We start from the raw sequence: 23256 nt of genomic DNA, 5'->3' as shown, positions 1-23256 counted from the left end.
AGACAGCTTTCTTTTTTTGCATTAAAATTCTTCCCTTTTGGTTAGGGCCAGGGATCCGGTGTGACTCATGGCAGAGCCATGACAAAGAAGAAATCTCATTAAACTCCATAGCATTTTAAATACAGTGTCGATGATCGATGATCAGAAGTTCAACTTGTCCTCAGAAGAGATGCCTGTGATGTTCGTAGTGACTCACCTCTCCAGGTGCAGCCAGCACCACAGCCACGCCACATCGTGGAGGCCGCTCTCTTGTCTGAGCAGACTTGGAGACAATTTGGTCTGATTGAGTAGTTTAAATCCTGACAGCCCTGGGGAAGCAAACCCTTTTCTTTAATTTTCTTGCAGTAACCATACCAAGTGCTCTTCATTGGGAGCCCTGGCATGGAAACAGGGCTTCACTCACATCTCCACAGGCTTTGGTGAAGCAAAGGCAAGCAGAAGGCCGCAGACCCCACGACAGAGCGTGCCCATCTGGATTTGCAGGGGAGCACTAGACACCAGCAGTGAGAGCCCTGAGGAAAAGCAAGGGTTGCCTAGATACACCTGTCACCTGTGCGGCACGCACGCTCAGAACCCTGTCTGTTTTGCTGATTCCAGCCTTCAGAGCATGATTGTCTGACTTCTGTTTTCACTCTGATCTGAAGGAAATTTAAAGTAAAATATCTGTGACTTCAACCCAGAAAGCCACACGTGGAAATAATTCAAAACCCGAGTGGTTGCATTTGACAATACCGAGATTCTGTCTCCATCTTCCTTCCACAGTACTTCCAAAAACTTGGGATCTTTCACATACACTTTTTCGTAAACTACAAATGGGTTTTTTAAACGAAAGTTATGCAAAAGGGGGAATGAATAAATCAGACATGATTAAAAATATTTGTTCTAATGCAGTATAATTTGGTAGTAATGTGTTCATCGGGATAGCTTACGGCTACATTAAGTGGACAGACTTTATATGGATTCTCTAATTTTAATCTTCAAAATGCTATCTAATGTCTCATTAAGACTTGCATATAATGTATCTTAAGTACAGTCATTAAATATAGTTTAGGGAGATTTATGTTCAGATACTGCTTAAAGATGTTTTAATAGGCCATTTACTCTGATGATATTAATGAGCTCTTAATCCAGATGAAGCTTCTCAAACTAGTGGGAAAGACTCCGGCCCGAGTTTGGAGACTGGGGATTGATACCTGCTTTGGACAAGTGCCCAGAGCTTAGCCCCGCTGACACTTGGTGACCCCACTTGGCAAGCCTCTTGCCAAGGCCTGGTGTTTGGAAAAAGGTCTTCCCTGTTCTTGCTGTGACTGCTGTCCACGGTGACACACAGGGACAGTCCCTTTGCTCCCCCAAATCACGTGCAAGACATGCAGGGGCTAACTTGGCCAAACCTTTCATCTCCAAGGTCATTTGCAAGGACCCCAGTGTCACAGGGAGAATGAGGGTTAAAGAAAGTTGTCGCCACCCTTGTTGTGGGAGCATCTGCCAGGTGAGGCTGCACAGCCTGGCCTCCTGAGGAACAGCCTCACTCCACTGTGAGCATGCTGTAAAGGGTCACATGGCTGTGTTGCCATCTTTCAGGAGTTCAATGTGGCTGAAATATGCATAATAAAGTAGTCCTGCTAATTCAAAGGTATAATGGGAGGACACCCTGTGAGCTGGTGTCACCAAAGCACAGGCATGGTGATCCCAGCTCCACCTCTAAAGATGCCTCGCGAGGCCGGGCAGCACCAGAGCGTATGCACAGTGGTTCCCAAGCCCCATTTCAAACGTCTCTGTGTTACCCCGTCTTTCAGAGAATTATTGAAAAGTACAGTTTTTGTTTCAATTATTTTTTTAAGCAAAAGGGGAGGAAAAGAATGTGTGAGTTCAGAGACTTTTCTAATTACTAAATTGGTTTGTTAAAAAAAGATAATAGCAAATTTCTTCTTTTTGTAATTGGACATTTCTTCCCTGTAGGCTAATTCAGGCACAGCCCGTGCATACACAATCGGTTGTACTTCTGAAAAGCCATAACTAGCTAATAACGGCTACAGTGTCATCAGAGAGTAATGGTGTGCTGATTAGCATAATTAATGACAAATGGTGGTGCGGAATTGGTGGATTGGTTTAGCGGATGATGAATGCGGCGAGGCCCTGGCTGGGGCCTGCCAACGAGGCCTCGCTGGCTGTCAGCCCTTCTGTTCTCGCCCAGGCAGCTCTCATTAGTCACGATGGGAGGTGCCAGTCTGTGTTCTGTTGCAGCACAGAAAACTTAATAATCCAAGCAAACGTGATTCTTTTTTGCCTGTGTATTTACTCACAAAATTCTCCACTCCCCTGTTCCCACTGTGGCCAGAACATAAGTCACTGCTGTTTCTAGGTCTTTCCTGTCGCCTGAACGGGAACAAAAGGAGGACGACAGAGCCACAGTCGTGGCCAGGCAGCACTTGTGTTTATCTATATATGTAGCGGGAAACCCAGTAAGCTATACGTTCTGTCCTGATAGTAGAAGACCGGCGCATTTATCTTCGATGTGATTAATTTGCATTCACAAATGAGGCTGATAAAAAAAGGGTTCACCTTTAACCTTTAGAGGGAAAAGCATTTCTCTGCAAGATTTCTTGGGAGACCGCTCCTTAACCGATAAGAAGTAACTCCTTTATCAATAAAGATGAAAATCCTTCATTTGCATTACTGAATGAGACTAATTATTATATAGTTAATTAGCATCTGGAAATGAGGATTATCTTAATTACAAAGCACAATTTCCCTAATAGCTACAAAACTGTAAGTTTGATCTGTGTGGAAATTGGTAACTATTATTATGTAATTAGTGATAACATTAATAGTACAGAATATTTAGACATAATTTGCATATGCAAATGCCATTTACCTGAGCCAAATAAGTGGACCATTAATGATTAGAGCTTGATGCATCCATACGGAAAGTTCTAGATCCCTGAATGGGACCCATTGTGCTAACTTAGAGGTGGAGTCAATAAGCACCTTTTATATTTAGGCAGTCCACTGGATTTTGCTGTAACAGGAATTAATGGTTGGGTGATTTCATAATGAAGCCACCTGTTCAGTGAACTGGACTCTTGACTTTGATTTTTCAATGTCTCCTCTTGATTCTTAGAAGTGCTTTGCCTACACATTTAGCAATTCTGAGTCTGGTATCTTTCTTACAGCTGATACAAACACTTAAAAAAATAGCCAACACACATGCTTCTGTGTGTGTGTGTGTGTGTGTGTGTGTGTGTGTGTCAGATTGTTGCAGTGTTTTTCAAAGGTGTGTGCTATGGGAATGTGATTTGAAAGTAGCTACTGTAGACTTTTAAATCTTTTATTTCATCCATGTAGCACACAATGGGTGCCATTATTCAGAAGATTAAAATGGGTGTACCTGTCAGTCTTTGCTGTGGTGCGCTGCAGTAACAAACAGTCCCCCAGCTCATGTGGCTTGCCATACTCCACTCCATGTCTCACTCAGTGACACCTTGGTGGCTGTAAGTTGGCTGGGACCCTGCTTCATGTACCATCTTATTCTGGGACCCAAGCTGAGAGAGCAGCCCCTAGCTGTGGCAGTTTTTACATCCAGTGGTTCCTGCATCCTCTCGGGAGGCAGGATGACACCCCCTCCCCCAGCACAACCAGGTTCTGTGGGGAAGAGGCTCCATCCTGTCATGACAATGTGTGAGGACAGTCCTTCTCTAAGGGAAGAGGGGACACTGCACTTGGAGTGGTAGAGCCACCCACTAGTGTTAGGCATTCTGAATTCAAAAAGTGAGTTTCATGTGTAAGAAAAATACAAAATCAGTCACTGAACTGGGGAAAACCATGAATCCAGGGTCTGAGACAGTGGTTCCCGGTGTGGAAAGTGTTGACTGACAGGATCCACAGAGCTTTCCACTGCCCGATTTTACCTTCAGTACATCAGGAGCTGGGTTCTGATGTTAGCTTCTCTGTCACTGTGACAAATGCCTGAGAGAAACAGTTATAAGGCTAGAAGGATTTACTGGGACCTGTAGTGAGTGAGCTCTTCTGCTGTGGACTGGGGTGAGGCAGAGAGAGTGTTATGGCCGTGGCAGCTTCCACCTCGGTGGCCAGGAAACAAAAAGGAAGATGGGAAGGGAACAAGGCTGGAATTCCAAGGCACACCTCCAGGGAGTGACCCACTTCTTCCAAATAGCGCCTTCAGCACCTGAGACTGTGCCAGACTTCTGGGTAGGTAGGCAGGCAGGCAGGCAGAGGCAGAGCGTCTGGGCTGGTGTTCCTCTGTTCACAGTCTAGATGGTAATGTTAGCCAAACTTGAGTCCTTAGGTTCCAGACTGTAGCTGTAGCCCTGTTTCTCCAGGGTTTGTTTTCCTAGCGACAGATGGAGCTCTTGGACCAGGCAGCTCTCCTGATAGCTGTCCTCACCCTCACTGCTCGGAGGCCCCGTTGAGAGCAGAGGCATCATAGGTGCTGGACTCAGATGGCTTCGTCAGCCCTGATGGAGCTGATGTGTTTGCTGGACATGAGCTTGGCTTTCACTCCTGTAAGAAGCGAATGCAGTGGGGCCTAGGGAGAAGGCTCAGCTGTTAAGAGTGCACACTGCTCTTACAGAGGACCAGGTTCAGTTCCCAGCACCTTACAGCTGCCTATAACTTTGGCTTCAGCAGGACCCACTGCCTCTGGCCTCCTTGGATCACTGTGCTCATGTGCACATACCCACACACCAACATGCAGAAATACACATACTTAAAAAGTGACAAAATTTTATCTTTTTTAAAAAAAAAAAAAGAAAACAAAGAACTAAATAAAAGGCCTTTTTCCAGACACATGGCTCATTGATAGATTTTTGTTCTTTTTTTTCTCTTTGTTAAATCAAAACCAGATGCAAACCATTTCCTTTCTGAATTACGAAAGTCCCATGTTCACTACTAAAAACAAAAGTTGAAAAAATACATGAAAGTATGGGAAGAAAATAAATGTCACTCATAATCTCTTTGTTCATAAAACAATGTTTTAGAGACTATCCTTTCTTGACTTTTTTTTTTTTTTTGAGGGGAGACTGGACATTTATATGCAAAGGTAATTGTCCATTCTGGATATTTTTTAATTTGATTTATTGGAGTCCAGTTTTACATACAATGCAATCCATTACTTTTATGCGTACAGCTCAGTGGTTCTTGAAGAATGACGAGATATATGACAGCCCACTTCCAGCAGCAAGATATAGAATATATCCATCACCCCCAAAATCTCACTTGCATCTACTCCTAGCCTCTCCCCTCCCTGGTGGACAGTCCCTGGAGATCTCATGTCTGCTTTATGTCATGCCCACCATGTGTGTTGCCTGACCTGACCTCATGGCACCTCCTGTATTGCATGTGTAGACAGTTTGATCCTTTCCGTGGCTAAGTGTCTGCTTGTGATGACATCACACATCTCATTCCTTGTCAAAGAGTCTGGTCCTTGCCTCTAAGAGGGATCTCTGGACATCACTGGTTTGGGCTTCAAGCTTTGCCAGCCCACCTATATGCAAATTATTTCTTTGGGATTCGTGAGGATTTGAGAAACCTCTGCATATGACACTCAAGCCCGGAAAACTATAGAAAGTTAAGAAAAAGTCAGGTGTGTCATGAATCCGTAAAATATATGCAGACAATCGTCTGTTTGATCGTTGACTACCATAAAATGTACACACCTATTATAAGAAGTTATGCATTCTCAAAACTCACGCAGCCAGGCATCCACAGATGGTGCGTGACACCATTTGCAGTCAGGAGAAATGTAAACAAGCATAAAGCTGCCATGTAAATCAAAGCTGCATGAAGGGAACCGGCGTGGCTTCTGAACTGCTCTGATGGTTTTTCTAAACCCGTCACCTTTGTGGGCAGCTAGAACTCAGACCTGGGTTTGTATGCCCGTGGGGAGTCAGCGCCTGTACTTTGGCTGTTCTTTTAGGCAAATATGAAGGTAAAATGGTTCTGACCATTTGTGTGTACAATGATAAGCCACCCAGAATAGCGGCTGAGTTAGTTTACATTGCTGACAGATACACAAAAGGGGATCTGTTTGGGGTCCCCCCTCAAGGCCTCACAACTGGTTGTTAATGTCTAAAAGCCATGCCTGTCTGAGAGACAGCATTGTGGCTTCTTGTTAGTGTGTGTTTCCTGGGTAACTAGTGTGGCCCCTCCCCCCATTCCCTGCCTGACTGAAATTCCTGAGGTGGGCAGGGGCTTCTTGAAAAGTCATTACTGCTTTTTCAGTTTGCATATTGTTCTTTGGTTTGGGTTTTCTTTTCTGTCTTGCATCTTTGCTGCTATGTGTAGGAAAACCTTTCCTGCCTCCTGGTAAGTCCTGGCACTGTCATTACTTTTTTTCACACTGAAATCTAAAATTCACCTATAATTTTCATTGTATGATAGGGATGAAAATGCATTGCTCCTCAGCGTCGTTATGGCATGGTATTTCTGTTTTAGCCAGTGCATCTGAAAGGCAGTTTTAAATGACTGTCACAGCTTGCGTGGTATGTTCTGGGGCCCCCTCCCTGTCCTGTTTCCTTGGATATATAGCCTAATGGAAATCACACTTTTGTTTATTACAAATGTATACATTTATTTTGAAGATTTTTAAAAAACATATGTGTATGTGTCTGTATGTATGGATGTGTGTAAATGCATGCAGTACCCTTAGCAGTTAGAAGAGGGTGCCAGACACCTCAGGGAAGAAGTTAGAGCTGGTATCAGCTGCCCCATGTAGGTCCCCTGCAAGAGCAGGAAAGTGTCTTTAACCACTGAGCTCTCTCCAGCCCAGGAGACATGTCTTTGATTTCCTGTCTTGCTGTTTTCCAAAATGGCCTTAACAGTTCTAGCTCATTTCTTAAAATCCAGTTAAAATGTAGTTACTTGACGTTCTAAGGAACATACTCTCTGTCTAGATTTGTTTGAAAACCATTGAATTTAAACTTCTGGAAGGATGGTCACCTTTAAAGAAACATGACTCTTCCTTCTATGTGTCATAGATCTCTGTAGGTCTTCACTTTGTGTAGATTGCTTTGCCTGTTAGGCTTTAACTGGTGGTTTCATACACACACACACACACACACACACACACACACACACAATTCACACATACTGCATACTACACAATACATAGTACACACAGCACACACACACTACACACATGTGTACACCTCTGCACACACAGTGATTTCCTTTTTAAATTCAGGCACTAATTTAAATTTCATATTTTAAAAAGTCAGAGTCTATTAAAAACAATATTGAGGTTTTTTTTCTCATTTGACTTATTGAGATGAATCGTTTTGCTTTGATGATTCTGTTGCATTTAGATTCTGTTGTTGTATTCCGAGGTAAATCTTGCTTTAGGGGGTGTGATGTTCTTCAAATGTACATTAGCTCTGGGCCCCTGTTGTCTGTTGTGATGCTAGCATTTATGGAAATGATTCAGGATTGATGCTTATCAAAATACCATTCTGAATGAATGGTCAGGGATGTTTCTTTCAAATATGAGAATACTTCTAAAATATTGTAACGTCTGTTCTTTGGGGGTTGGGAATGGAGAAAGTCTCCCCCCAAGCATTAGCTGGTCTTAGAAACACGTGAGTCCCGGCCGGAGGGTTTCGAGGGGAGGGACACAATTTTTATTTCTTTCACAATTATTGGGGTTTTTTATGCTATTTTTTCTTAGGTCAGTTTTCTCATGTATATTTTGTAGAGTTATTTGTGGAGGAAGAGATGGAGTTACCAGAGTCTTACTGACTAGCCCAGGATATCCCCAAATACTAAGAGTCTATACCACGCATCTAGATGTTACTTTACAAAGGTGCTGCTCCACCTTAGTCAGGTGTCTCAGAGGGGGAATCTAGGTAATGTAGCCACTTGCTCCCTCTCCTGCCAGCTGCCCATGTGCTTCTCAACCTCAACAGGGCTCTCCTGGGCCCAGTAAGTCTCTAGAGTCTCTGCTCATGGGTAACTGTGTGTCATGGAGCTGGCTTCTGTCCTCCTGGTTGGCCTTCCAGTAGAGAAGCAAGAGACTTGTGCCTGTTTACGGAACTAAGCCACCTTCATGCGTGGACTCCCTTATCCCTTCTGTCATCCCCATCTTGCAAATGAGGAAATGAGATTCAGAGAGGTTGGTGACTTCTCCAAGGTCACACAGCAAATCAAGATGATGTCCTCCACTTATTGTGCCTCCTTGAGAATGCCTTTCTTTCCCTGCTAGTGTGTCCCATGAGGCACATGCCCAGCTCCTGCAAGCTTTGTGTGCCCAGCACCTGAGTGGTCAGAGAGCTCTGCTACATTCATGTAACCCTCTAGACAACAGCCTGGAACGATGACAGGCACTTCTGTCCCTGCAGGAGCTGGTTAACTCTGCTGCCTCCCGTGGGGGTCAGCCTGCAGCCTGTCCGTCCATCATGTCAGCCAACATGGCTGGCGTCACTCTCCCTGTGAGAGTTGTTTGCAGGACTGTGCTTTACATGAGATGGAGCAGGCGCGGATTATTTCTTTCCTATTCTGGAAATAAATGCTAACAATAGTAGCTGCATGTCCTGGTGTTTGGACTGCTAGCCTGTCCCCAGTGTCACACTCATCCCTGCTTCATCACACAGCAATGCTGAGACAGGGACATCATTAATCCCAGTCTGTGATGTGCAAGCTAAGGCTCAGAGTCTGGCTCACTTCCACGTGGTCACACAGCTTTCCATGCCAACCCAGTGGCTACTAACTACACTCCGTTGCCTGGTGTGTACATAGGCAGGCACATGGACATATGCAGGCAGGCACATGTATGTATGGGCGCACACACACAATTTTCCCGTTAACTAATTGGAAAGGTGTAGTTGCTGTGTTGATTTAGATGATCGGCCACTGTGCTAAATCTAGAGGCTCTGTTATCCATGGGCTACTGCTGGATCCTGGGACATAAAAAACAAACGTTACAATGCCCTGGGGCCCCTGTCCCTGCTTTAGCTTGCGCAGTGTTTGGCTCCAGGCACAGCAGGGCTATGGCAACCCAGATTGGCCTAGGAGCACAGAGCTCTCTTCCAGTCAAAGTTCTGTGGTCAAAACCTGGGCCACAGGGCCTGGAAATCAGCTGTCCTAGTGGAAAGAACACGGCAGGGGCCCAGCTTCTGCTCCCAGCTAAGTGTTCCACAGCCAAAATAGCCATCTTTGATCTCACTGACAGGTGGCATGGGGTAATCTGAGGGTCTGGGGGTGTTTGAGACTGAATGTGGAGTCTCAGGAAGGAAGTTCAAGGAGAATTGCTAACTGCTGTGAGAAATAAAAGACCTGTGAAAGGCTTGACTGCTTCCGTCATTCTGGAACTAAGCCCTGCCTGGGAACAGGTGGCCTGCTCAGAGCTGTAGAGTGCAGGCCCAGAGCAGTGGCCTGCGTGCCACCGCAGACAAGCCACTGTCCAGGAAGCTTCTGTCAACCCTATCAAATAGAAGAGAAATGGCCCCCAAGCCGTCTGTCTCCTCATCCTGACCAGTTAGGTGCACACTGAGGTGCTGGAAGAGACAGACGCTCCCCTTTGCTGGGTCCAGGATGCTTTGCTGAGCATTGTCTCCCACCTCTGCCGTATCGCCCTCAGAAATGGCCCTCTTCCATGAGCACCTGGGCTGCCGTACACTCGTCACAGCCCTGGCCAATCCTGCTGAAAGAATTGATTTGGCCAGAGAGGCTTCAGGGGGTAGCGTGGAGCCAGGGCATGGCACAGGTAGAAAGGGATCCCAGGAGCCTGGAAGTGCTGGTCACCAGTGCCCTGCCCCTGTTCCAAAGTTTGGAGTTTGGGTGTGGTGTGGTGTGCTGTGGTGTGCTGTGGTGTGCTGTGGTGTGGTGTGGTTCTGGGGTGAGGGGGCATGTTTGTTTTTGAGACAGGGTCTTTCTATGTAGCCCTATCAGGCCTGGAACAAACTAGGTAGACCAAGCTGCCCTAGAACTCACAGAGATCCTCCTGCCTCTACCTCCCAGTCCTAGCTAAAGTTTGGAGTTTCATTTTTACTTCTGAAATTAGAAATTTCACAGATGATTCTGCCTGCCCACTTGAACTGTGGAGAAGTTGATGTGCCCAAGCCCTGCCTTCTGCCCTGAGGAGGAGGTGTTGACCACATGCTCGACCTATGCTCACCTGCTAGGCTCGTCTCAGAACCACTGCCCTCACATGCACGTATGCATAAGTACACATGCTACATGCCTGTAGCCCTACTGTGTGCATTGTCCCAGCCCAGGAAAGGCTCTCAAGCCCCAATAGGACAGAGCAGAGGGAAAAAGGAAACGGGGTACATAAAACAATCAGGAGGGCCTGGCAGGGGCAGGCTGAGAGGCCCCACACCCACCATGCCCCTGCAGGGGCAGGTTGAGAGACCCCACACCCCACCGTGCCCCTGCAGGGGCAGGTTGAGAGACCCCACACCCCACCGTGCCCCTGCAAGGGTAGGCTGAGAGACCCCACACCCACCGTGCCCCTGCAAGGGCAGGCTGAGAGACCCACACCCACCGTGCCCCTGCAGGACAGGCTGAGAGACCCCACACCCCACCGTGCCCATGCGTTTCACAGAGCTTTGGCCTAACTTTCCAGACCGAGAAACAGCCTTTCTGCTTCCATTTTCAGACTTCAAAGATCACTCTGGAAATAAAGTTTCGTTGCTTTTTTTTTTTTTTTCCCAGTGAGATTCCAAAGGTTTTACACACATATGAGGGCAGAGTTTGCCTGGAGGCTGCCTCCCATGAAGCCAATGCCAGCCCATGCTCAGGCTGTGCCAGGCGCCCACTAGCGTGGCGGTCCTCAGCACCTCTTGCTAATTTTCGGGTGCTAATTTTCATTCAGCTAGGAATTAATGCAGCAAGAGGGCCTTTTTTTCTTTTTTTTCCTGGAAGGAACCGTTCCTGTCTTGGCACTGTTCACAGCTATTCGGCCATCCCGGTGAATCTATCTAAAGAGTGGGTGCCACAGTGGCCCAGAGAACAGAAGGGTTTCTAGTCTTGACCACAGGAGACATCCACTAAGAGTAAGGGCAAGGGCTGGAGAGATGGCTCGGGAGTTACCAATGCTTGCTGATCTTGGGAGTTCTGGGGTTCAGTTCCTAACACCCGGTCAGATGACTCAGAACCCACCAGTCACTCCAGTGCAAGAGTAAGGGAAACCTTGGGGTGGGGTATGGGCCTTGTTTCAACCCCACACAGCATCCTGAATCCCAAATACTGCTTGTAGTTGACTACAAAGTGTAAAAGGTCATCTCAAACAGCAAGTATTTTGTAGGATATGTCTCTAAAATGTCCCCAGATTGCCATATTAAAAAAAAAAAAAAAAAAAAACCTCTGTAGTCCACATGTCCCTCACAAAACTCAGCAATGCAGGAACAAGTGAGACATTGGTGAACTTGAGAATGAATGATTCAGTAAGTAAAAGATGACGTCATTTATCAAGTTATTTAAATAAATTTTCGCTGAAATGAATTCCTCGAGAGGTGACATCATTGTTAATAATTTTAACGGTAAGATTTCTTTACATAAAAACGAATTGACTTTTTTTAACAAGCTGACAGTATACTTGGCTGGGGCTTTTACTAACTTAGCCCCCCCACCCTCCACTTCCTGTCTAGAGTGTTCAAAGTGTAGGCTGGGTGGACAAGCCTGCTGGGAGCCAGGTGGGAAAGAAATCGTCATACTGTGGCCATCGTGAGCTTGGAAGCAAAGGCACAAGGCCCATGTAGCCACAGCCAGTCACCTCCAAGGACAGGAAGTGCTCCTCCAATGGCAGACTCTGCCATGGCCTGCACCACCTCTGAGAATGTCCTCTGTGCCATCCGTCCTCTGTCCTCTGACATCTTCATACCACAAGCTCCTGTCCCTCACAGAAGTCTCCCTGACTCACCCCTTACAAGGGAGCCCAGTGTGCTCCAGACAGCAGTCCAGTCTCCCCTCACCTCAGACCCCATTTATCACACGTCCACCCAAGGCCCTCCTTGTTCTTAGGCCCTGGAGATCCCCTCACCTCATCAGTAGCATTAGCTATTGGCCCTTTGATATTCATTCTCTCTCTCTCTCTCTCTCTCTCTCTCTCTCTCTCTCTCTGTGTGTGTGTGTGTGTGTGTGTGTGTGTGTGTGTGTGTGTATGAGTGTGTGTATACATATAGGTACGTGTGCACACAGTCCTGTGTGGATGCAGGTGTATACATGCTATGGTATATGTGGAGGTCAGAGGGCAACCACAAGTATTAGTCCTCGCCTTCCTTATCTTGAATCAGGGTCTCTTTGTTGCTTTCCCACTGAGTACCCCAGGATAGCTGGCCGTTGAGCCTCTGAAGTGTCTCCTGTCTCCAACTCCCTATAGGCTTCTACATGGGCTCTGAGGCAGAATGTCAGGAAGGCTCACTCACTAGCCAATGAGCACCCTCTGTGCAGAATCCCAGTGCACCTTTGTAGACTGACAAATTCATTCATCTTTCCACCCTCTGGATTGCCACCAGTAGGATGTTCTACCATGGCTGTTAGCATCTCAGATCCAAACAAGAGCTGTGCGTTTAATGTAAGGACACAGCATCCTGTCCTTCTGTCTGTCCTACATTGTGTTCTGCTCATACGACTGAGACCTCAAGCAACCATGGAAGCACCTGTCCCACGCCTCTCTTCCCAGAAGAGCTGTGTGTGGATGGAGTGGCCTGTCTCCTGTCACCTGTGCTTTCCTCAGCGCTGAACACAAACCACAGCTTGGTGCTTGTCCAGCAGCCTTCATGGAATCAAACTGAGAGCTGCCATCACAGGCTAGCCCATTCTCCACCAGGACTCACACAGTCAGGACAAGCAGAACCTGTGCTTCCCACGGGTGTCTGTCAAGAAACAGTTTGGGGACAGTTCATAAGAAAGATGGAACAGAAGGTGAATGGCTGTTGTCCCATATCCCTGAGCCCCAAGCCTGGCTCCCTCTCCAAGCCAGAGCCTTGATACTGCACTCCGGAGTCCCTGCCAAGCCTAAGCTGAGAGAATTTTTCCACTGGCCCAGTAAATGGTTATGTAGCCATCAGGAGATCCACATTCTGCACCTGGTTCTCTTAATATCTACTGGGTGCATGAAGCAACTTCATAAACCCCTCCATGGTAGATGTCATTATGGCAAAGCTGGGACAGGGAGGGTTGGTTTCACCAGAGCCCAGGGGAGAGGCTAGGACCGGCAGAATCCTGCCGGCTCTGAATCCCTGAGAGAATCCAGAGGTGCCAGGTGTGCAATGTCTGGGACATCCTGATTCTGTCCAGTCCTGGCTCTGGGGGTGTCGCCTCCTCTTTGATTGACACCATCTTCTGCCTTTTAAGAAAGTGTGTTGCAGCACAGCCCCACTTCCCACTGGGGCTTCCATGTTTTCCCTTAGAGTCTTGCTTGACCCACTAAGCAGTCGGTCACCCTTGGCTTCTGAGGGCTCTCTCGATGAGGGGTCACCTGCGTGGAACCTTCTAAGCCAGGAGACTGTACAGAAATACATTCTTTTGCTTTGTTCTGACCAAAAAGCCTCTTTAAAAAACATCAGGGAAGGTTTCCCCATGGCTGCAAATGATTTCCCACAGAAGCACAGAGAGGAAACAGGGCTCCAGTCCCCAGTGGAAGTGTCACATTCCTTAGCCCCAGACTACGAAGAGCTCACTTTGAATTATACAGAGAAGGAGGGGGGAACCAAAAATAAAACCCCGTCTGGATTCCAGAAGAGTCATTCACAAGGTGTCTGCATTTATTAATCTCTTTCCCCCTACTGGGGAAAGTAATAAACCATAGAAACCCCTGGCATTAAAACCACAGTGCGCAAGTGCAGACCTAGGGTTAAAACCACAGTGCGCAAGTGCAGACCTGGGTCCTTTCTGGGGTCTTTTCATGCTGCAAACTTCAGAGGCCCAGACCAACCCCGAGAGGTCTGCAGCCCTGAGGATGCCTGTGCAACAGAAGATGGGTCATCTGTTAGTACTGGCTGTCTCTCTAGACATCTTGCCTTGTATTTGTCAAGGGTGTTCAGAGCCTGACTGATCCTATCTCCTCACTAAGCGCTGTGTCTGGTTACAAAGGCCACAGATTACCCAGCTGTCAGTGGTGACCCATCCTCACCAGGTAACAGGGCCTGTGTGTGCAGAGGCACTTCAAGGACCCGCCGCCACTGCGAGGCCTGGTGCAGGCACACCTGGAGGCTTCCGTGAAGTCTGAGGTTCAGGGCTGAGGGTTGCATGTTTAATGAGCATCCAAGGGGCTATGACTTCTGACACACTTCAGAAGGAACCATGTTTCTAATATCCAGGGCCAGCTGTGAAGACTCCATCTTTAAAGCAGTAAGGACCAAACACTGTCATCTGGGCTGCATTCTCTGACAAAGTGGTGCCACTTGCTTTGAGGGCTGAAGTCCCTAGCTCCCTACCACCATGGAAGAGTGAGACTGCTCTCTGGAGAAACCTGCTTCAGACCCAGCTTACTGCAGACACTGCTGCGTGGACTAGTGTTACCAAGAGGCTGCCCCTCCTGCGGTTGCAATACTCGCCTTGGACTTTGAATTGAGGTCTCCTTGTTAACCAGCCTGTGGTCTCATGTAACTTAGGAATGCCTGCCTGGCTCTCAATGGTCCCTAAGGAGGCTCCCTAGGTAACTGTGTTATATCTCCACAGCCTGTAAATCTGATTCAAGTCCACCCAGCAGTCCTGCAAGCCAGGACTCTGCTCCACTCATGAGGTGTACCCACGACACGAGGCAGCTTTCCCTTAGCAGACATCTCTAGGAATGTCACAGGTACCTGGTCCCTGAGTCCATCTGCAGGATTAATGTGTTCCACAAGACAAGCCATTCCCCCCAGGCTCTGCCTCCACCTCACGCACCTGCCTTGGACTGTGCCCTCAGGTTCTGACAGCCCAGTTTCTACCAGCATCCATGTGTTTTGGTGTGTGCCCTATATGCAAACACTTGCTCCTGGCTAGTCTACATTTGCCATCTAGTGTCCAAGCCTCCACATGTAACTTCCGTGCCCTTTACTTGTGCAGTCAGTAGGAGGGGTGTGAGCATCATCCAGGTCATATGCCTTTGTGCATACATCACAGGACTTTCTTGATGATTGACAGCAAGTACACAGGAAGCCTATGCAGCTGCCTAGGAGGTCAGCAGCCACCTCTGCTGCTATCTTCTTGGTGAGTCTAAGCTCTGGCGACTCGTGTGACAGACAGAGAGGAAGAAGGCCCTGCACTGGACATCCAAGCAGGTGGTGAAGCTATTCCCCGTTAAGCCAAAGCTGGAACAGGAAGCCTGGAAGACAAAACAGGCATTTCCTTTCATCTTGCAGGCTCGAAATAGCACCTGGCTCCGGTTCCCTTGCCGTGGTCCCTCGAGAGCAGCCCTGCAGCTGTCAGAGCAGCCTGGCAATTCCACAGGCTACTGCTCACTCCGAGGTGATCACCAGCCGCATCCTCTGGCTTTGGGCTGCATTGTGGGAAGTCACTGTAAAGACTCCCAAGTTTGCAGTTAAAACAAGGAAGAGGGTTTTCAGGCTATGAGAGACAAAAGGAGCTAACCAGGGCACCTCTTTTAAGTAGACACTGTGCTGTGAGCTGTGTAGACATGGGATTTTATCATCAACCCAGCCTGGGCATCTGAAGCCTTGAAAGCCACTAAGAACATCTTTTTTCCTAACCCAGCATTTTTAAGCTCCTAATATTATTTCACATTTAAAGGTGACAGCAATATCTTTAACGTTCTTCTATTGGATTAATAACGTTTAATGTTCAAAGCAATAAAGCGGAATATTTTCGTGAGACTGCTTTTATATCAGTCATGGAAAACCCAAGTTTAAGAAAAAAGAGACCACACACACACACGAATGCTAAGAACCCTACACTCAAAAAAAAAAAAAAAAAAAAAAAAGGCATGTGTAGCTTGAGTGGCCAGCTGGGTGGGTTCGTGGATTCTGGCTGTGGCATGAGGAAGGGAAGGGCAGCCCACTCGTGGCAGTGAGTGAGCTGAGCCCTCACCCACTCTCCTGCCATCCGTCTCCACCAAGCAGCAGAATATGACAATGTTAACATTTTTCATTCCCCTGACGTTACCCATTAATAAAGCAATGATCCAAAAGGGGCTTTGCTGAGTCGGTTCTTTATGTGCCCATCACTCACGACGAGATAATTTCACACAGGATCGTTTTAAAATTAAATGACGATAAAAACGCTCTGCTGTTCTGTGTTCACCAGTTCATGGAAGTCTATCAAGTCATTAATGTGTCATGACAAACTGCTCGATGGGTACAAGAGTAATTAATTATTTGAATAAATAACAAGTTGAACTTGGGGCTTTGAACCACAGTGACACCAAGCAGCCCATTAAGGATGCCTTGGAAGCCTCCGCGGGGCACCCGTGTGAAGAGTTAAAATGTGGGCCAGGGAGTGATGGAAACGGATTTCATAAACACAGGGTAAGATTTTGTGGGGAGAAAGGCACAGTGACATACTCCCGTGCCCACCTGCGGTTCAGTGTCAAAAGTTCCTTGGCAGCGGCCGTTCCAGGATACCACTTGATCAGCCGATGACTTCAGAGAACAATTAGACAGATTTTCATAATCACCATTAATCTCTGCATATTTTGCAAGATAATTACAGCAATTATTATTTAGATTCCTCTTTTATGTGCCCATTGTAAAGGGGAGCAAGTGCTTATTATCCTGGAGAGTTCAAAGAACCTTGCGTGCGAATCCCTTGTCATCTCTGTGCCCATTATTTCAACTGTGTTGCCTGGAAAAGTTCATCGGCTCTAGAAGCGAGAGCAATTCCACAGACGCTGTTATTAAACCTCGAGGGTGAGCTTCGACTGCTGGATGAAGTGTTTGCTGGGGGTGGAAGGTGTCAGGGGAGATGGCCACAATCCCTTGACATTGCTGTCAGGTGACAGGGAGCATGTTGTGATGGGTACAGTCAGAAACGAGAGGTGGCCTCATACCTACAGATATGTTTTCTGGAAGATCTACAAAGTGAAGCAGCTGCAATATTTAGAGTGTGTGTGTGTGTGTGTGTACTGCCTTTATGCCCTTTAAAGGTTAATATTAAACCTGGGTAGCTCTTGGCTTGTACTTCACAGACAGGGCAACTTGATAAACAGCAGCACACACCATGATCTTTGCTGATCACAGTGGGTGTCCCCTTGGTCACTGGTTGGGTCTCAGGCTGCTCTTTCATCCCCTGTCACTACCCAGAGAGCTTACCTGCCAAAGCACCATGTGGGAAGGGTGACTGCAGCTTACTGTACTGTTTTCATCAGGACACACACCTCTGTATGGATGGGGTGCCCCTGCTCTGGCACATCGCCCTGGCCTTGGTTAGTGTTCAGGTTTTCCATTCTTCCATGGCCATGGTAGTGGTCAGCAGTATCCAGGGCGGCCATGAGTAGGACTTGATTCCCTTTATTAGAGGAGAGGAAGATCTTGGTGTCAGGATGACACCTCCGGGGTCTGTGTTGTTGTTGTTGTTGTTGTTGTTGTGACCTGTTGGAACACTATACCTTTCTAGTGTGTGCTGATCACAGGCTCAGCGTGGAATCAAAGTAAAGGGCGTTGGCTTGGGCTGGGGAGGTGGGTAAAGTGCTTATCTTCCACCCACGAGGACCTGAACTCAAACCCCAAACCCATATAAATGGTTAAAGCCAGCTTGCAATTCTATGCTGGAGAGGTGGAGGCAGGAAGCTTCATGGGGTGTACCCAGCCAGTGAGAGACCCTGCTTCAAAAAGACAGAGATCGCCAGGTGTGGTGGCACACGCCTTTAATCCCAGTACTTGGGAGTCAGAGGCAAGCAGATTTCTGAGTTCGAGGCCAGCCTGATCTACAGAGTGAGTTCCAGGATAGCCAGGACTACACAGAGAAACCCTGTCTCAAAAAAAAAAAAAAAAGACAGAGATCACATGTCTACTGACACCTAAGACTGACCTCTGGCCTCTACACACATGGGTGTACATGCACACAGATGTGCATATAAAGGGATAGGATTGTCCCTTTGTCACAGAATCTTAAAACAAACAACCTATTATGAAGCAGAATTGATTTCTGTACTTTCCTTCATGCCCTTGTGATGACAGCCCCATAGATCAAAGCACTGGTAATCAGGATGTCAGGCACTGCTTACAGTGGAGGCTACCGAGCAAGTGGTGAACGGTGAGGCAGGATAGCCCAGGACAACATTGTTCTGTTGGTTTCAGGGGTATACAGACAGAGAGGCAAGAAGGGCACCCAACTCAGCAGTCAGATATGCTGAGCAGGTTGGGGTGTCTGGGTGCTGGAGGGCAGGGAGCCTAGAATACATAAAACAGTTGGGACCCATGCGCCAGGACCTGTGAGCTTGGGAAAGAGTGGAAGTCTCCAGGGAAAGGAGTGGGACAGTGAGACCTGCACTTTAAAGGAGACTCTGGTGGCCATGAAGGCCGTTCCCCTGGAGACAGCCATGGCATGCTACCGTGATCCTCCTAGCATCTCCATCCCTGGAGCAGAAGTCCACTCTTCTCTAACATGTCCAGCTCTCTGCTCTCAGTGAGACTTGGAGACATGTTCCTATCTCATCCTTCACCAGTGGACTAAGGCCTCTGAGCAGCTCCGAGGCCCTAACAGGCATCTCATCACACACACCCTCCCCCCTTCCCATAGGCAGACTACATCCCCAAATAACACTTCCCTATCCCCAGCTGTAAGCAGGGCGCTTCCCTAGATGCCCAGGGCTGTGTGGATGTAGATAAGTATGTCTTCCACTGCCCTGACAGAGGATCTGAAACTCCCTTCCCGCCTGCCTCTTCGGTCCAGAAAACAAGAGCAGGCCACAAGCCCAGGGCTACCATTCCTGTTGTTTGCTCTCCAGTTTTGAGACGCCTCTGTGTGTGGAAGCTGAGGAGCTGACACCAACACATGTTTGCTCTTTGTGGTGTTGCTCACGTGAGATGGGGCATTTCAGGTGGCTCTTAGGCCTTGCCTAGTCATGCCTCTCGAGCCAGGCTGCACTGTAATTACCCAGGGGCTCTGAAAAACACTGAAACTCAGAGATACCCTTCATCTGGTCCCAGGCAGGGAGAGCCAGGAAGGCTTCAGGCAGCACCCATGTTAAAAGTCTGTACATAAACACTTGGACAGCCAGTGATCCAGACAGCACTGCCACTCACACGGGACACAGACAACTGGCCCCACTCACGAGCGCCACCCACAGTGGACAAGCCTCTGTTCACTGTTGCCTACTTAGCTGTCATGTGCCAGGCACTGTTGTAGGAGCTTGGGACACAGCTGTCATGGAGCCATACTGGTGGAGCTGGGATGAGAGGTGCATTGAGACTCCCGCCCCACCCCACACTGCCCCTGCCCCTAGCAGCCAGGCCAGAAAGCTTCTGGGCTTTGTCCTTGTACAGAGATGAGAGTCAGAGCCGGCATTTTGGATGTTCATCTTACACATCCTCCTGAATCCTTGCATCTCGGGGGAATGACCAGCCCCACGTGCAAAGGCTCCGTGAGCAATGTAAAGATCCGAAAGTGGAAAAATCTATGTAAAATTTCCCCTCAAAGATGCAGCTTCCTATTAGATGATTTGCCTTATCATTATCTCCTAAGACATAGGGCTTGAGCTAGCCTACGATTACCACTCCTCAGGGGTCTGTGGGTCAACAGTGGTTCTTTTGGTATGTTCTTCATGGCTGGACTAGATGGTCATGCATGGGGCCATCCACACACATGTCAGAGGTGACAACTTGGTTGGTGTGGGAAGCACAGAGCCAGGACTGTAGGCCTTCACTTCACATGGTGGCCCTGTGGTTCTCAGCCAGCCCAGCTGGGACACAGCAGGGAACCACACACCCAGGTACACAAACTGGTGTCACATAGATTAATGTCCAATTACCCCAAGCAAGTCACATCACCAAGGAGGAAAGGGATAGCTTAAACTTCATGGTGGCATCCATGACAAAAGTGCTTTGCAGAGGGATGTGTGTGCAGGGTTAAGAGCCACATGTGGCATATTCGGCCCACCAACCCCTACCCTTTTTCAGAGAAGCCTCTGTCCTGGCCACAGGGCTTCCTTTGGCTGATACAGGGCAGTCACTAGGGAAGAGGGAAAGATCCCAGTGTTGAATTTATTTACATCTACTGTAGAGCACTTTCTGTGGTGCCCCAGAGATATATACTTTATAATTAAGAAGTCTAGTGTTTGAGATAATTCCTATTAAAAATCGGATGTCAGCCCTAGGGTAGACATAATAACCTTACATGCACATTACAGACTTGGCAGGAAATTAGGTTTGATTGAAGCCCCATCACCTTGCTCAGCCTGAGGCAAGTTGGAGAGTGAAAGTCCTGTCTTCTTCAGTCCCTGTGCTGAGCCACTGTTCCTCAGCCTGGACTCGGGCTTGGCTTCCTTTGGCTTAGGTGTATGTTGTGTGTGCCAGCAGGAAGAACTCTGAAGTGGTTCTGTCTTCTTCCTCAGAGTGGGCAGCAGGGATCCGTGAGCTGTCACAACTTGGGTAAATTTGTGAAGTCACTGTTTTCCCTTCAACATGGCTGTGCAGTGGGAGCTGAGCTATGCCTGGACAGTGAGAGTGGCCTGTCCCTCCAGGGTCCCTGACCTCTGCTCATGAGGGTTGGCATCTGCTGACCTTTGTCACTATCATTCCTTCAGTATTATAGGTTGGTGTTTTATAGGCCTTCCTCTCATCCTATGTATGTATTTATCAGTTTGCATCAGTATGAACCAATAGGTTCTCATTTCTTAACCTCTTCCCCCTCCCCCACCCCAGACAGTCTAGCTATGTAGCTCAGGCATGTTTTGAACTCCCAATCCTCCTGCCTCAGCCTTTAGAATGTTGGTATCATAGGTGTGTATCACTGCACCTGGCTCCATCATCATTTTCTTAGATGCTCAGATTGTCCTAGGTTTAGCCAGTAGGAGCCCCATCAAGCCAGACTCCAGGCCCTTCTGTCATGGTTCTGTGGTTCTCTGAGGGTGTCTTTGGTTTCTGGTACAAGATGCTTCTGTCTTTCCCATCCAGTCTAGAGTCAGCCATGTTCACAGGAGCCTGCTTCTTAAAGAGCAGGGTGCAAGAAAGCAAAGCAAAGACTGACTCCAAGTGTGTGCGCTACTTGCAAATGCCCTTGCCTCTAGGCCAGTGAGTCTCAACCTTCCTAACTGCCGCCCAGTAATACAGTGTCTCTTGTAACCCCAACTGGAAGATTATTTTCATTGCTATTTCATAACTGTACAATTTGATATGTATTTTCCAATGGTCTTAGGTGACCCCTGTGGAAGTATTGTTCAACCCTCTTGAAGGGTCTCTACCTATGTGTTGAGAACCCCTGTTCTAGGTCCTTGGCTGAGAAACACGTGTTTCTGCATGTACAGATGTATCCACACAGATTACATCTGTGTGCGAATACACAGCTCCTCCTACACAGTGAAACCTGGCAAACTCCCATTCTGGTCCATATGACATAGTGTATATGCTGAACTCGTGTGCTTCCTGACAACTCCTGGGATCTTTCTCAGTAGAAGAACTGAGTCCTACAGTAGCCTCCCTCAGCTCTGTCCTCAGGACTTCCACAGGTTTCCTCCAGGGAAAGAGTCATGTCACTTGCCTCTTGTCACAGTGCTAGCAACTGCCAAATTCTATTTCTACACAGACATAACAGATATATTCTCTCTCTCTCTCTCTCTCTCTCTCTCTCTCTCTCTCTCTCTCTCCCTCCCTCCCTCCCTCCCTCCCTCCCTCCCTCCCTCTTCTTACACACACATACACACACACACACACACACACACACACACACACACATACTCACTCAGTGCACCAGGCCAAGTACTACTTGTTTCTCTTGTCCTTACCAATAAGTCCTAACCTTCTTGTCCATGGTGATCCAACTCACATGAGCCAGTTTTCTTCTGTTGGGCATCACAAGTGCCCCACAAAAACACATGTCAGGTGGAAGCCCCAGCTCAGCCCAGCTGCCTCCTGGCTTCCCCTCCTCTTAACAATTCCTGGTGTCCCATTCTGTCACCCTGGATCCCTCCTGTTCCTCCAGCCCAGTTACCAGCCTCAGTTCTTCCATTTGTGCTGCTTCTGTTCTATTCCCTTTGCCCCAGCCACCTGCACCAGCCTCACTCCCTATATTAACTAGGGTTTCATTAATATAATAAAACACCAGGATCAAAAGCACCCTAAGAAGGAAAGAGCTTGTTTCATCTTATACCTCCACATCACGCCTATCATCAAAGGAAGTCAGGGTTGGAATCTGGAGGCAGGCACTGAAGCAGAATCCATGAATGGATGTTGCTTAGTCGCTTGCTCTACATCAATTGCTCAACTTGCTTCTTTGTACCAACCTGGATCTCAGGCGTAGGGTGCACCGCCCCTCAGTGGTCTGGGCCCTTCCACACCTACCATTAGTCAAGAAAAGGCCCCCAGACTTGTATGGGCAGCTTGATTGACAGCCTGTACTTTCTCAATTGAGTTTCCTCTTTATATACCTCTAACTTGTGTCAAGTTGACAAAAAAGGAAAAAAACAAAAAAACAAAAAAAAACAAAAAAACCAACCTAGCCAGGACAATTGACCTCTTGTCAAGTTGACACACCAACACATTGATATTAACCCATAACCTTTCCTTTTATGTTTATCCCCAATGTCTCTATACCAATATCACAAAATAAGGCACATTCCAATTTTTAAAAATCCCGCAGTTATTAAAAATCCAAACACTTTAAAAAGTCAGTCTCTGCTAGGTATGGTGGTGCACACCTTTAATCTCAGCACTTCAGAGGCAGGTGGATCTCTGAGTTTGATGCCTTTGAAGCCAGCATAGTCTACAAAGCAAGTTCTAGGACAGACAGGGCAACACAGAGAAACCCTGTCTAGGAAAAACAAACAAACAAACAAAAAACAAGCAAAAAAAAAAGTCTTTATGGAACCTATTACTATGCACAATGGACATATGCCAATAAATTTTTTAATTAAAAATAAATAAAACAAAATAAAAATTCAGACTCTTTAAAATAACCAAAGTCACTTTCAAAATTGTAAGTCTTTCCAAAATATCTGAAGTCTCCTAACTGTCGGCTCCTGTACATTATAAAAAAAAAAAAGTGTGTGTGGAGGAGGTGACATTATATGTCAAATAGGAAAAGCCAGGGCCCCGTTATAATCACATCAAAGCAAACCCAAAGGCCAACAGCTAACAGTAAAAGCTTGGTGCGGTGATGCGTGGAATTCATTTAAGAGCCTCTGGATTCCAAGGGACTCATAAGCTC

The 23256-nt window shown here is 47.4% G+C and overlaps 1 protein-coding gene across 15 annotated transcripts in view; it reads left to right on the top strand.

Annotated features, from left to right (window-relative positions):
- Positions 1–23256, top strand: part of Mvb12b (multivesicular body subunit 12B) — a 157994-nt gene that overhangs the window by 99964 nt on the left and 34774 nt on the right. For 6 of the 15 annotated variants that reach the window (XM_017319281.2, XM_006498367.4, XM_030252114.1 and 3 more), the window contains one exon: positions 21797–22899. The exons of 6 other annotated variants lie outside the window; for them this stretch is intronic. In XM_017319281.2, the coding sequence (XP_017174770.1) occupies positions 21797–22128 (332 nt within the window). In that variant the 3' untranslated portion in view covers positions 22129–22899. 3 more of the 15 variants (XM_006498372.1, XM_006498371.4, XM_006498369.3) reach the window with 3 other exon arrangements.

Source organism: Mus musculus, chromosome 2, assembly GCF_000001635.26.
Source record: "Mus musculus strain C57BL/6J chromosome 2, GRCm38.p6 C57BL/6J".
NCBI lineage: Eukaryota > Metazoa > Chordata > Mammalia > Rodentia > Muridae > Mus > Mus musculus.
Note: the sequence above shows the minus strand (reverse complement) of the source record. Positions and strands in the feature narration are given on the sequence as shown.